General features: G+C 37.3%; 1 protein-coding gene across 1 annotated transcript in view; it reads left to right on the forward strand.

The window, feature by feature from the left end:
• The window catches only part of LOC137950751 (uncharacterized), a 51,674-nt gene that overhangs the window by 23,117 nt on the left and 13,105 nt on the right, over window positions 1-15,452 (forward strand). The window contains exon 12 of the mRNA XM_068797358.1: window positions 9,201-9,284. Within this exon, the coding sequence (XP_068653459.1) occupies window positions 9,201-9,284 (84 nt within the window). The remainder of the gene's footprint in view (window positions 1-9,200; window positions 9,285-15,452) is intronic.

Here is a 15,452-nt window from a genome sequence, read left to right on the forward strand (position 1 = left end):
TGGGATACTTTGCTCCTCAAAATAGCCATAGGACATCAACACGCTATGCTATATCCTGAATCTGCTTGTGAAAGAGCACCAAATCTCTCATGGAAATTTGCAATGCAGCATAATGTGGGTTAATAGACGACTCCACCAAGTTACGCAAGGTTCAGAAAGGGCTGTTTGGATATACGCTTCTTTGTCTAAGGGTTAAAGTAAGAAATCTGCCAAAGAGCTGTTTACACAAAGAACAGTACCTTGAAAATGGTGCCGAGCTTCCATGTGAGCCCAGCAAGGTGAGATACGAGAGAAATCTGCCTCAGCATAATATTAGCAAGACCCAATGAGCTTGCCCCAAACATTCTAAGGTAGATCTTCTTGAGAGCTTGTAAGAGGGGGCATAATTTTGCAATTTTATGATCAAGTAAGCCAGGCATGAGCTCAATGGTAGTTCAGAATTGTCAACATGTGGCTCAATGGTCACATGAAAGGGTTTCCTAGTCCGAGGGCTTGAGTCTCACTGAGGGAAAGGTTTTAGTGTCTGTATGTCAATATTTAGAAAAAAAGTAAGCCATGCCTAAGTTTTAGGATGAGGCAGGATCTCTGGATGACTTCACATTGGCAACCAAGGCTGCTTCATTATTGGCAACATTAAAAACTGCTGGAAAGAAATCTTAATGGGGCTTCTCCCTTAGCCAATAATCAACTCAACAATGAATGGAGGAGCCATCTCCAAGTGCAGAGATCGGGATTCTTAAATCTGAAAGAAGCATCATAATAGGGGGACTGTACACAGTAATGACTGTGGGGTGGCCGCCATGGAATTTGAGTTGCCATCAACTTTGGTCATTGAGATTGAATTTGGCAATAAGAATCTTCCTTCAAATTGCGCCTGTATTACTACCAAACCATGAAAGCCACTTAACCATGAGACCAATGATAGTAGAAGCCTAACAGCATGATCAAACGGGTGGTAAAGGCGTTAGTGAAAAGAGCATCATTCATGAGCCTGATGCTTTTAGTTCCATCCCAAGCAATGTAATTCTACCAAGGCAGACATTCATGTAGATTTGTTTTAGTCGTCTCCTTTGGTGGTAGAGGGGCAGTTATCATTAGTTGGTTTTTAACTGATAGTTCTTCACCTTGGCATTTGCTGGATCTTTATGACATTTCTCGATCTCTTCAGATTACTTATATGAATGCACTTAGAAGAGCAAACGCCACCACCTCCCCCCCCTTGGTCCCTTAAAACTGAATTTTGATGTGAGCTCCTTTCGGATCCTGGGCTGACAGGTGTTTAATGGAGCAGTTCTAATAGTTTTCTTTTACCCAATTGGCTATAATAACAGAGCAGAGGGAGAATCAGTGCTTTGCACCAAGGAGAAAAGCCATGTAGTCAAAACTTCTCACAACCATTGACAATTGAAGGGGACTCAGCAATGGTCGTAAGTTGGATGAAGACTTCAGCCAAACCTCCATGGCATCTCAGGCATATATTTAAAGAAATTCAAGATAAAAGTGAATATCATTGTGAACTAAGGTGTTAACTGCCCCCCTCTTGTACTGGGGAACTCCTTTCTGATCAGTTGAAGGATCCCAATTTGTATTCTTTATGACATTTAAATAAAGCTTCACCATTTAAAAGAAAATCTTGGATTTTGGTACAATATAATGACCTTTTAAACATATTTTTGCATATTAGATGGACATTGAATTCAGAAATTTTATATTCGCTAACTGTTTACAGTTCCTGATTTAGGAACTAAATGAAGAGGCTAGTTCAAAATTGGGCGTCATCCATTAGTGCACATTGGCTGTTGATTTTTCTCCTTGGCTTGTTGGTCCAAGGAATGCCTGTTTCTCTTCCCCCCTCCTCCCCCATTCCTGCGAAACAGTAATATGATAGAAATGCATATTCTTGCAATAAAAATTTCAAAATGTTTGTTTAAGCAACATTTCCATAAAAAAGTTTGTTTAAGCAATGGAATTTTAAACACTTTTTGCGCTCGGCACCAAACAAAGTTTTCTTCTATCCATTAAGGAACTTGTAAAGATTCTGTTTAGGATGACTCTTCCCTTGAAGTTTATGGCTTGAGAGGTATTGAAGAAGTTTTCGGCAAGGTTTTGCTCATCCAGAGGAATTACTGAGAAAATTACGCACTGAATTCTGTTTCACTTGAACCTTAAGGATTTTGAAGGCTTCATGAGTGCAGTGATAAGAGAAATCTAGAAAACATTGCAGCCAGTTGGTTCCCATCTTTTCAAGGAACTCATGGCTTGGACTGCCCTCACCTACCAGTTAAATATTCGACACTCGTTCTGGTGAGTGATGTTGTCTGTCACCATGGGACCCTTCTGTCTTGCTCATGTCCTTTGATGAGACTAGCTCATCCAAACTTGAGATTTTGGCCTACCATTACTTGATGCTTTATAAGGATTCCTTCTTCAATCCCTAATTGTTGAAGGAGATCCTGTCGAAAAAGAAGATAGAAGAGAAATTGGAGAAAGGGTGAGAGGGGAAGAAAAAGAGGAAAGAAAATATGGCTATCATATAGACTGATCGATGGGGGAATAGATAATCCCCTATACTTTTTTATTAATTCCCTCAAGTGTTTGACAAAAAGACTAAAAAGTTCCTAACATAAGGACTTGTACTTATGAAAGTAAAACACCCTTTAATACCCTCAGATTTACATAATAACCACACAACTTCAAAAACACTAATCTGGACCCTTTGTATAACAAATTACAAACTCACATAAAAATTTCTAAAATACCTCTTTCTTTTAACATTCCCCCTCTAACTGCAGTATATATGTCAAGAATCCTAACTTAGTACAAAACTTATTGAAGTTTTGCTTTCCAAGAAGTTTGGTGAATACATCACCAATCTGCTTAGTGGTCCTTACATATGGGGTGACTACCTTGCCACTTCTTGCTACATCCCTTACAAAGTAAAGATCAACTTCTATATGTGTTCTCTCGTGCAAAACAAGATTGCTTGAAATAAAGGTGATTGTTTGATTTTCACACTTAAGCACCATGAGGTCTTCAGAAGCAAGTTTTAAATCTTTTAACATTGACTATATCCATATGAATTCACTAGAGGTATGGGCTATTGACTGGTATCCTGCCTCTGCACTAGAACATGCTATGACATTTTGCTTTTTCTTCTTCCAACTAACAAGATTCCCTCCAACAAATACACAAAAATCTGTGGTGGATTTCTTATCAAGTTTAGAACCAGTATAATCTGTGCTTGATCCTTCAACTCTGAGATGGTCATGAGTATACTGCCTAGAGCTCCCTTCAAATACTGCAAGACTCTTTGTGCTGCTTCAAGATGAGCTTTGCACGGAGATTCCATAAACTGACTTACCAGACTAACAAGAAAAGCAATGTCAAGTCTCGTAATAGTTGTATATATCAATTGCCCAACTAATATTCTATACATAGTCTTGTCTATCAACAAAGTGCTATTCTCATCCCACAATTCTGACCGACCTCTACAGGTGTATCCGCTGGTATGACTCCTACAACCTACACTCACATAACATGTTAGTAAAATATTTCCTTTGTGAAAGGACTACTCCTTGCTCACTCTAGCAACTTCAGTCCTTAAAAAATATTTTCAGAGATCCAAGATCCTTGGTTTGAAAGTGATTGGTTAAATAAGTTCACTTCCTCAATCCCCTTGATACCACTTCTAGATAATACAATGTCATCGACATATACCACAAGAACTACAGTCTTAGATGCTCCATGTAAAACAAATGAAGAATGATCACAATAGCTCCACACAAACGTAAATACTGTGACAATTTTAGTGAATTTATCAAACTACGCCCTTGGACTTGCTTCAAACCAATCCTTCTCATTTTCTTCCTGAGTAACATATCTAGGAGGTTTTTCCATATCTCCTCCTGTAGATCATCATAGAGGAATGCATTTCTAATATCTAGCTCAAATAATGGCCATCTCTTAGTAACAACAACAGAGATTAAAATTCTGGCAGTACTCATGTGAGCCATTGAGGAAAAGGTATCAAATACATCCATATCATATGTTTGGGTGTAACCTTTGGCCACAAGACGTGCTTTATATCTTTCAATTGTCCCATTAGTATCACATTTGATTGCATACACCAAACAACAACTAACCACAGTAGCACCCTTAGGAGGATCAACCAAGATCCAAGTCTTCCTAGTTTAGATGATCATCCATACATTTCTTCCACTTAAGCAAACATAAGGCATTTTGTACTTTTCTAAAATGAAGGAGACAAATTATGAAAAGATACATACTTAGAAATGGGATAAAGAGTAGCTTTTCTTTTGGTAACAAGAAGATGTAAATCACCAAAGATAGGATTTATAGGTGGGGAGGAAGATGATCCAACCATGTCAGAGGGAGTCATATCATGAACTTGAGGTTGTATTTCACCCTTGGACCATTGTTTGCACACCTTTCTTTGTTCATAATGTAAAATTGGGTCCAAGGCCCGTACCAAAATGACTAGCTAACTTAAGAAGCCTCTTTTCCAACTTGTTAAATTGGGTCCAAAGCTTATCCCAAAATGACTAGCCACTTAGGAAACCTCTTCTGCCAACTAATAAACTCAAGATCATTGATCTCACTAAACCATGTGAGACTATTCCTTAACATTCCCCTTGACATGTAGGCACATGGATAATTTGGGTGGAATACCCACATACGAGTACTTGATCTGATACCATGTTAACTTGGGTCCAATGCCTATCCCAAAATGACTAGCCACTTAGGGAAACCTCTTTTGCCAACTAATAAACTCAAGATTTTTTATTTCACTAATCCATGTGGGACTATTCCTTAACACAATTAATAAACTCAAGATCTTTGTACTCACTAATTCATGTGGGACTATTCCTTAACACTTCCCCTCATGTGTAGGCCATCTTTTTTGTGGTTCTTTAAGTGGATAATTTAGGTGTAGGCCCTCTTTTGTGGCTCTATAAGTGGATAATTTAGGTGTAGGCCATCTTTTGTGGCTCTACAAGTGGATAATTTAGGTGTAGGCCCTCTTTTGTGGCTCTACAATGGATAATTTTATGTGTAAGCCCACATATGAGTACCTACTCTAATACCATGTAAAGTTGGGTGTCCAAGGCGTGACTAACCAAGTTAGGGAACCTCTTTTCCAACTAATAAACTCAAGATCTTTGTACTCACTAATCTATGTGGGACTATTCCTTAACAAATAAACCTATCAGGTTTCTGTTGAATAGAAGTAGAACGTATGGTGGGACTGTCCATAACAGGAAGAGGGAGAGGAGACTCAACAACTGCCATGGGTTAGATAGAGACTTCGATGTGGCACCAAAAAAGGTGTAGTTTTAGAAATGTTATATCCGCTGATATATATGTTCTCTTGTTTATAGGATCATAACACTTATAAACGTTCCGAGTATGAGGATAACCCAGAAAAATGCATTGTACAACATGGGGAGATAATTTGTCAACTAGAAGATCAACTAATTGAACAAAACACCATAAAGGAGCAGTTGGGGTGGAGAAAAAAGCAATCATGGAACTACTTTTTGAAGAGCTAATTTGTGCACCTAAAAGGTTGGGTTTCAATATCCCAAACAAAACTAACTATCTCATGTTTTTTACTCCATTTTGTTCATCCATTTACATAGAAGCGAGAAGGATAATCGAACATAGAAATGGTCAATCTTTATCAAAGAAAAAAGGTAATGGTTCCTCCACCAGCTAAAGCGAATTAGTCGAAAAGACACATCAAATAAAGAACAATCTAGCTTTAGTAGTTGCAAAAGAATTTTTCCTCCAAGAACCTAAGATAGTATCCTATTAATTAAGTAATAGGAAGTCAAAATGGCTTCTCCCTAATACAATTTAGGATATTCATTTGAAATAAAAGGGTATGTGCTACTTCCAACAAATGGCAATTCTTTTGTTCTATAAGCCCGTTTTGTTGTGGAGTATACACACTCGATGATTAATGAATAATTCCATGAGAAGCACAAAACGAAGAAAATTTATGATTCATAAACTCAAGATCATTATTTGAATGAAAAGTACGAATTGATGCACCAAATTGAGTTATTTTTTTTACATTAAAATAATTAAAACGCATTAAAGCCTTTTGACTTCTCTCGAAGGAGATATACCTAGCTAACTTTGCTACAATCATCTATAAATGTTAAAAAACACTGACAACCAAACAAATTGGAAGTTCGACGAAGACCCTAGACATCAAAATGCACTAACTTAAAAGGAACTTTACTATGGATGCTACTCAAAGGAATCGAATTGTTGTAGTGTTTGCCAAGTTGGCCCGTACCCGTAGTGCACCATCATAACACCCTCCTCTTGGATGCTGGGTTCAACTTTCTCTACGATGAGCATATCAATCTCATGTGCAAGATCTAGTATTGTTCCTACAGGGCTTCTGCAATCTCAATCTCCTCCCATGAAATTGAAAACATAAATCCAAAGGAAGAGTAGGAAGAAACTGTTGTAATTTCAATGGAGCTGGATGTTCCAATAGTAGATGCCGCAAATAAGGAGTCATAGCAATAGCTCCAAGTACGGTTTACGGACTAAACTGAATGACATCTAGATGGTAGTGGCCTCCCATTTCATGTTTGAAATCAAATATCTTCTTCTTTTGCAAATCCTAAGACACACAATACGATGGAAAAAATGTAACAAAACAATTTAATGAATTAGTGAGTTGACTCACGAACATAGACTGATGCTCCTTCACCTGTGACTGATGAAGAAGACCCATCTACTAATTGCATAGAAGCGACCCTGCAATCTCTTGTTGTTAGGGATTTGCTCCCTCTTCCTTTGTAAATTTTCTCTTGTTAATATAAATACATCTTTATCAAAAAAAAAAAATCTACTAATTACATAGTTTTACATGAGGAAGGAAAGAGATAAATCTTTGAATAAAGATGACATACTTGACAGATGGGCTGATGCCCTAGAATCAATGAGCTAGGAGGATTGAGAAGGCACATTGAGTGCAGAAGTACCTGATGTAACTAATGTAACATTACCTTAGGGTGGTGTGCTAGCCACTGTAGGAGAAGGCATAGGAGTAGCTGTGAGCTGGCTCTATTGATGGAGTTGGATTTCATCTTTAGAACTATTGGCATACTCTTATTATTGCTAATGCCTTCATATACAAATGAGTAGGTTACTTTGGTTTATTAAACTTATCCCTATATTTATGAGAATTATGGTTGGATAGTCCAAATGTATACATTTACTATCACCTCATCCACAACCTTGTCCTCCACCATCACGGCCTCGTCCTTTGCCTCCGCCTCTTCCTTTGGTTGTCTTAGATCGAGTGGGAGTAGAAGACATGTTGAAGGTTGTAGCATCTAAGGCTTTAATGTCCCTATTAATTTTGGACATAATTTCACTTTCAACACTAAGCCTTTTCTAAAGTAGAAATGTCACCATGTGCTAACATTTGTGCTCTGAGGGCCTCATACTCAGGTCTTAACCTATCCAAAAACCTGGCAACCTATATTTGACCTTCTCTCGTAATTTCACAGGATCTATAGTAAAAAGATGAAGTATTGCTATCTCCTACAACACACCATGCATTTTAGTGAATATTCTGTAATTGTTGTATACTGAAAACTTCACATACAACTCATAAACACTAGACAAGTTGCTTTTCTGATAAAAAATAGACTAAGTGTCTTCCACATATCCTTTACTATGTCACAATTAATAACTTCATCACTAACATGAGGCTGTGTAGAATTAAACATTCAGGTTTGAACTTGGTGATCCTTTGCTTCCCAATCTTCAATTTTGTGATCAAGAGGATCCTCTCTTATATATTTACCTTTCCTTTTAGCAATAAAAATTTTCTTGATTGCTCGAGACCAGTTTAGGTAATTTACCCCATTAAGCTTAACAGAAGTGATCTAAACATAATCCTTGTTTTTGGCTGATTCAATGTTTTTAGGAGTCATAACCTCTCCAAAACTAACCATAATGATCCTCGCAGCCACAATAACAACAGTTATACTAAGCCAACAACACCTCACAAACACCTTTCAAATTGAAAAAATATGTACGTGTAGATGCCTGAAAGTCCCACACTTAAAAAAAAAATCATTTAGGGTTTACAAAAACCAGTTTTGATACTCAAACAACTCTCTTATAGGAACAATTGTGGAGATTGAAGAAGAAATAACATCAACCAAGAAGCTTACTCAAGTCTGTGCAGGGAAACTTATGTCCCAGACTAGGTGATGCAGGCAGTAATTCTCTGAATTACACTTCAGAACTTTGTACGATCCTCATAGGATCACAACAACACACCATAACTGCTTTAGATAGTAGCACAAGCCATTAACCCTTGAGTTAAGGCTCAGAGGAGAATAAAAAACTGACCTTTAAGTTCAATCAATAGAAGGCAATTGAGAAACCCTGCTCTGATTGAACTTGCAGACTTCAAGAAGAGGAGAGAGTCGACCTTAAGCTTGGATTTATGGATTGAACTTTGCTTTGATACAATGTAAAAAAAGAATATGGAAGAGAAATTGGAGAAAAGGGAGATAAGAAGAATAAGAGGAAAGAAAATAGGGCTGTCATACAGCCTGTTTGATGGGGGAAAAGATCGACCCCCATCTTGTTTTGTTGACTCAAGTGTTTTACAAAAAGACAAAAAAGCCCCAAAGGACTCGTACATATGAAAGTAAAACATCCTTTAATACCCTCAGAATTTACATAATAAGCATACCACTTTAAAAACAATAATGTGGACCCTTTTGTCTAACAAATTGCATACCTACCCACATGAGAAATTACTAAAACACCCTTCACTTCTAACAGATTCTATACTAGTATGTTGGAAAGTCAATTGGTATCATTGGAATGTTGACAAAATTTCACCTCTTTTCATTGAGGATTCATGTGCACAGACTGTCAGTTGCAGATTTTGCTGGTTAGGGAGGAGGCTACTGTTCAAGTGCCTCCTGTGAGCAACTCTTCTCTGCTTCTAAGTCAGAGCTGCTTGTTGGTTGCCACGGCTTGTATTTTTTTTTCTTTTCCTTTGAAGTGTCTTGTTCTCTTATAACCATTTTCTCTCTTAACAAATAATCTGTTGTGTAGAAGATGAAGTTTCTATTATTTCTGTTGCATTTTCTATTTTGAATTGTTTTCTTCTCCTGTTGTTTTGGTAGGGATACAGGAGAGTGGGTGGCATGATCTACAACGCAGACATGGGCAGGGGTGTTATTGGAGTGATAGATGTTACAGATTTGACTGTGAGTCTCTGTTCTTGAAATCTCATGAGTTCCTTTTGTTAAAGTTGGGTCAATTCTTGAAATGACGACAATGTTCAAGTGTCCATGTGGTTCATAACACAATCCTTTTCTAGGAGCTCCTTTAAAATACCTTAAAATTCTTTGTACTACCTCAAGATGCACTTTCTTGGGAGTGTCCATAAACTGATTTACAATTCCAATTGCAAATGATATATTGGACCTAGTAAAAGTAGCTTAAATTAATTGTTCAATCAGTCTCCTATAAATAGTCCTACCTTTGAGTGGTGGGCTATTCTCATCATGCAACTAGAGTTCAGTCCCATAGGTATGCTACAGGTTTTGCACCCAATAATCCATGTTCACTCGTCATATCAACCATATACTTACTCTGAGACGAAATCATACCCTTCTTACTTCTGGCTCCTATTCTTAGAAAAAATTCAAGTGTACCAAGGTCCTTTGTTTGAAAATGCCGCTTGAGATAGCTCTTCACATCCTCACCACCTTCAATATCATCCTCGATGAGCACAATATCAATGACATACACCACTAACACAAGAATACCAGACTTCCCACGCAAAATAAATGAATGATCACAATGACTTATGATGAACCCAATGACTTATGATGAACCCAATGACATCACCATATAAAAAGGTGGTAAATGTAATATATTGGTATTTTAGTCATTTTACATAGCCTGTGTACTTTAGTGAGAGTATTGCCATGTTTAGAATGTTGAGATGAGTCTATGGTTTATGTTTTATGATGTTTGGAGCTGTGGTTGAGAAATTACGAGTTATGTTCAAGAGGGGTCGTGCATAGACCTAACGAGAGCCTTCTCAATGCTCTCTTTCAGTCACTTTTCTCTTTCTTTCCTTCTTCACTCTTCATTATTCTTGTATTTCTATTTTCTTTCATGTTGCCCGAGCAGTACACTCTTGATTTTTAGCCTGTGAAGCACTTCTTCCTTTTTTTAATGCAGCAATTCTTCGGGATTTCAGGATTTGCTATTGATTGAGAATCAACGTCTAATTTTTCTTGTTTCTTTTTGTGCTATAACCCTAAGGTTGATGGTTTGTGTTGCTAATTGAGCAGTTCTATGCCTAATTAGTGCCCAAGAGGGTTTGACTTGGGATTATTCCATCTAAAGTGTGTTTGCAAGGTACTAAACCTATGCTAGTGCCTGCGTCATCTTTAGCGAGGCTGACATCAGCCAATTTTTTGCAATTTTTGGTGGTTTTAGGGCTGCAATTACTTTTGTTCAAGATGTTATGCATAATATTGGTTGAAATTTGAGTTTGATCAGAGCCTAATAGTTGAGGTGGGGCCCACAAGCCTGCATAGGCATTAATATGTGGTGACTTTAATTTTTTGATTGTGTTGACTATTATCTATTGTTTATGGTTGATTCTAGTGAGATAATCACTCATCCAAAAGAATTTGGAAGTTCTGAAGGGAAAGACACTATTTTGATCACTAGATAATAGTTGAATGGTCAAAATTATCTAAGTTGGTCTAAGTCAATACATATCTATCTTTAGGCCAAATGGAAGCTGAAGATAGCCAGGTCATGACCTAGTTACTCAATAGTATGGATTCCAAATTGAGGATTTAGATAATGAACTGTGAGACAACTAAGGAAGTGTGATGTCTTCTGAAGCTTGTATGCATAGAAAACAATTTGTCTAGGGTATATGAGTTATTAATTACTATAGCGAGTTGTAACATATTTTGCAAAAAATTAGTATTTTCCATCCTTTCACTATAGATGAAAAGGAGCTTCGGGAACAACAAGGGTAAATACGTGTTGCTACATTTTAGATGGCTTGGGACCAGAATTTGACGTAGTTCGGGCCTAGTTACTTGCCTCGGATGACATCCCATCACTATCTAAAGCCTTTTAATAGATTTATGTGTGTAGAGACAACAGTTACATCTAAGGATAATAAAGAAGTTAAAAGATGTTGATGCAATTGCATTTAACACTCAAGAACAATCCGTATTTGTACGAGGCTGTGGTGGAAGTGGTAAAGGTAGACGCCGTGATGGCTCAAGTAGAGAGAGAGGTCAAAGTGAAGCTGATAAAAAGTGTGTTCACTATGGATGCGCAAATTATTTTTGGGACAAGTGCTGGAACAAGTTTATTAAGCCCGCATGGGCTAACTCCTCTATTCAGGACAACTCTAAACTCCCCATAGCTACTCTTGCCTAGTGCATTACTGAGTTGACTTTAGTGTGCTCCTCCTCGGTGTTTGAAGCTCAGCCTAAACTCCCCATAGCTACTCTTGCCAGTTTAGGTACGTTCGCCTTACACGTGTTTCCTATGTCTTCCTTGGTTAATGATCAAAATGTCAGGTATGTCATCCTTATTCTAATTTGAGTGAGTTTTTTTGTTTTTAAACATGTTACCCTTGAAGATGGGTTTCTCTTCTGTTCATAGAGTTTGCAATGTTCAACCTACCTCATTATCGTCTATGAATTGCTTAATGACTTTTTATCCTACTTATTGTGTGTTTTAAGATCTCACGACAAGGAGGATGATTGGTTCCGCACGTGAGAGAGGACTATATCACCTAGAAAAGAGTTTTTTTGTGAATCTCACAATCATTTAGGATAGAAGTTCTTTCAGTTGCAGACTATGTTAGATCTAAACTTGATAGGAAGTCCACGATTGGTTATTGTGTGTTTGTAGGAGGAAATTTGGTAAGTAGGAAGAGCAAAAAACAAAATGTAGTGGCTCATTTTAGTGTAGAAGCTGAGTATAGAACTGTGTCTAATACTGTAAGCAAGTTAATTTGGGTTAGATGTGTTCTTCAAGAGTTAAATTTATGTCCTACAAGAATTATGACTATATATTTTCGTTGCCAACAATCTAGTTTTCCATGAGAGAACCAAATATATAGAGGTTGATTGCCACTTCATTTGAGATGCACTAATGAGAAAAAAAGTTGTTACTTCCAATGTTCGATCTAGTGATCAAGTTGGTGATATTTTTACTAAAGCCTTGGGTAGATATGAGTTTGGGATATTTTTAACAAGTTGGGGCTTTTAAATATATATGCTTCAACTTAGGGGTTGTGTTAAATGTAGTGTAAGGGTATTTTAGTCATTTTGCATTGTTTGTGTACTTCTGTGAGAGTACTGTCATGTTTAGAATTTTGAGATGAGTCTATGCTTAGTCTTTATGGTGTTTGGAGGTGTGGTTAGGAAGTTATAAGAAGTTATGTCCAAGAGGGGTCATGCACAAACCTAATGACAGCCTTTTCAATGCTGTCTTTCAGTCTCTCTTCCGTCCTTCTTTCCTTCTTCTCTCTTCATTATTCTTCTATTTTCTATTTTCTTTGAAGGCCTTTTTAAGATCCAATTGATACAAAGACCAGCCCTTATTCATTGCTACTGACACCAAAAATGTTGAGTGAATGGGGACAAACTGTCAAAGACATCAACACCATACGTTTGAGTGTATCTCTTAGCTACTAACCTAGCATTATATAGTTCCATAGTGCCATCAACATTATACTACACTGTATAGACCCAAAGACAACAACTCTAGGGGGCAAATCAACTAAGACCCATGTTTTCTGAGCAACCAAGGCATTCATTGCCTATCCATGGCCTTTTTGTACTCCGGAGAAGTTAAGACATCCTGCACTATAGAAGGAATAGAAATACTTGACAAAGACAAGGAAAGAATCTATATGTAGGAGACAAGGAATCAAAAGACTCATAACGAGAACTAGGATGTTGGGAACAAGATCTCTTCCCTTTTCGGAGATAAATAGAAACATCAATGTCATTCTCAATAAAAATTGTAGGGGCAATGGAGGAGTGGGCACCATTGATATTTGTCCTTGGCCCTTAACTGGTGATGGCTGCAAAGGCACGTACCTCCGTTGATACATCTGTAATGGTTTTGGTTGTTGTTGGTTAGTGTTGGTACTTGGGACATCTAGAACAGGAATAGGTAAAGACGACTCAAGAGAGAGACCTCTTGGATAAAGAAGTACATCAAAGACCTACACTTTCCTAGACAAAAAATAAGGTGCACTCCCAAAGAAAGTAACATCTGCCGAGACATACACTTTCCTTGACGTAGGGTTATAATACCGCTAACCTTTTTGTGTCCTCATACACCCATGAAAAACACAAGGAACAGCTCAATGAAACAATTAATCAATATAAGGACTGGAAAAATGAAAAAAACAGATGGATCCAAAAACTCGGGGAGGTAAATCAAATTAGCTTACTCCCTGGTTTCAACATATGCATAGGAATACAATCACCTAATACAAAAGAAAACATTCTATTAATCAAATAGTTGGATGTAAGAATTGCATCTCCCCAGAGCTACTTTGGAACATGCATCTAGAACAACAGTTTGAAGTAAATGTTTATTCTTTCATTCCATAACCCCATTTTTCTTGGAAGTATACACACATGATGTTTGATGAATGATGCCATGAAAAGTGGAGAACTTCTTATAAGCAAATTCAAGGCAATCCTGAACTAAATTCATGGATGGAAGCACCAAATCGTATTTTTATTTCAGCATAAAATTTGAGAAATACATCAAATACCATTTTTTTCTCCCAAATGAGGTACACCTGAGTCACACGACTATAATTATCTATAAATGTCAAGAAATACTTGAAACCAAAAAATTGGGAACCCAATATGGGCCCCATACATCAAAATGGACTAAATAAAATGGACGTTGAATCTATCGACTACTTAGAGGAAATCAATTGTGATGGTGTTTCACTAGCCGACACGACTGACAATCAAATGAAAGTATGTAAAGACAAGGCAAGAATAAATTGACGTAGTTTGACTCTTAATGGATGTCCCAACTGTAGGTGCCACAGGTAAGGAGAGGATGCAACCTTCAATGCAACTACTTTGTTCTTAGGAACAATGTCAAGGTAGTACAACCTGTCACTCTAATGCCCCAAATCAATCCTCCTCTTTGTCTACAACTCTTCAAACACACAATGAAACAAAAAAAGTGATTGAGGAATTGAGTGCCTAAGTAAATTTGCTAGTTGACAGGAAATTTTGGGATATACAACACAGAAGTTAATGAAAGACCAGATGATAGGTGACAATCCACTTCACCACAAATAAATAAAGTAGACTCAAACAAACGAAGTAGAACCATCAACTAATGTAATTAATTTATGTGATGAGGATAGTGACAAATTGGACAAAATAGAGGACATACTTAACATATGGTTGGAGGCTCCAGAATCTATCACCCAAGAAGAAGGAGAGGAGACATGAAATACTGACATACCTGAGCTTGCCATTGTGGTATTAGCCATAGGAAGAGTAGAGGATGCCTAAGAAGCTGAAGCAATAGTCAATACTAGCTGACCCAACTATTGAACTATCTTCTGCAATGTCTCATAGGTGCTACCAGAAGACCCAGTCTTACTATTAATCACTTCTCCACCTTTTATCAAAACACTAGAATTAAACCAAGCATGCTTCCCAAACTTAGCCCAGCTTTAATTTGTTAAGTGATTAGATCTGCTACAATGCATGTTTCTATCATTCGAGATTTTTGGTTCCGAAACAAAAAAAAAAAGATGTGCTACAATGCACACATTTTCAATTTCTACGGCCTTTACCTCTTTCACCATTAACACTACCTCTTTCCCTACCTCCAAGTCCTCCCATCTACTTCTAGACGATTCAGATTGAGAAGTAACAGAAGAGATCAGACCCAGCAGTAGCTTTACCATTTCTCACTACTACTTCAATATGAATAACTCTATTATAAACTCTTTCTAATATATGGTCAACATCATTGCCCAAATAGCATCATACTCTGGTCCCAACCCATCTGGAATGTGAGTAACCTTAATCTAGTTCTTCTCTCTTCGAAATTCAGTAGCATCCGTAGTAAAAGGATGAAATGTATTGATCTATTGCAAAACAGCGCTCATCTCTGTAAAATATTGTGTCACTGGTCTATCACTTACTGACATAACAAAGAACTTTGTATATAACTTGTAAATCCTGGATAGATTAGTTTATTGGGAAAAAAATAGATTTCATTGTTGCAGAAGTCTCTTTTGATGTATTACACTTCATAACCTGATCACTTAGACTTTCCTCCATATTATTTACAAGCGAAGTCATAACCTGACTGTCTTCAACTTC

The sequence above is a fragment of the Aristolochia californica genome, unplaced genomic scaffold, assembly GCF_029961685.1.
Source record: "Aristolochia californica isolate CCGP_79_NKW_82.1479 unplaced genomic scaffold, dmAriCali1.0.hap1 SCAF_14, whole genome shotgun sequence".
Taxonomy (NCBI): Eukaryota; Viridiplantae; Streptophyta; class Magnoliopsida; order Piperales; family Aristolochiaceae; genus Aristolochia; species Aristolochia californica.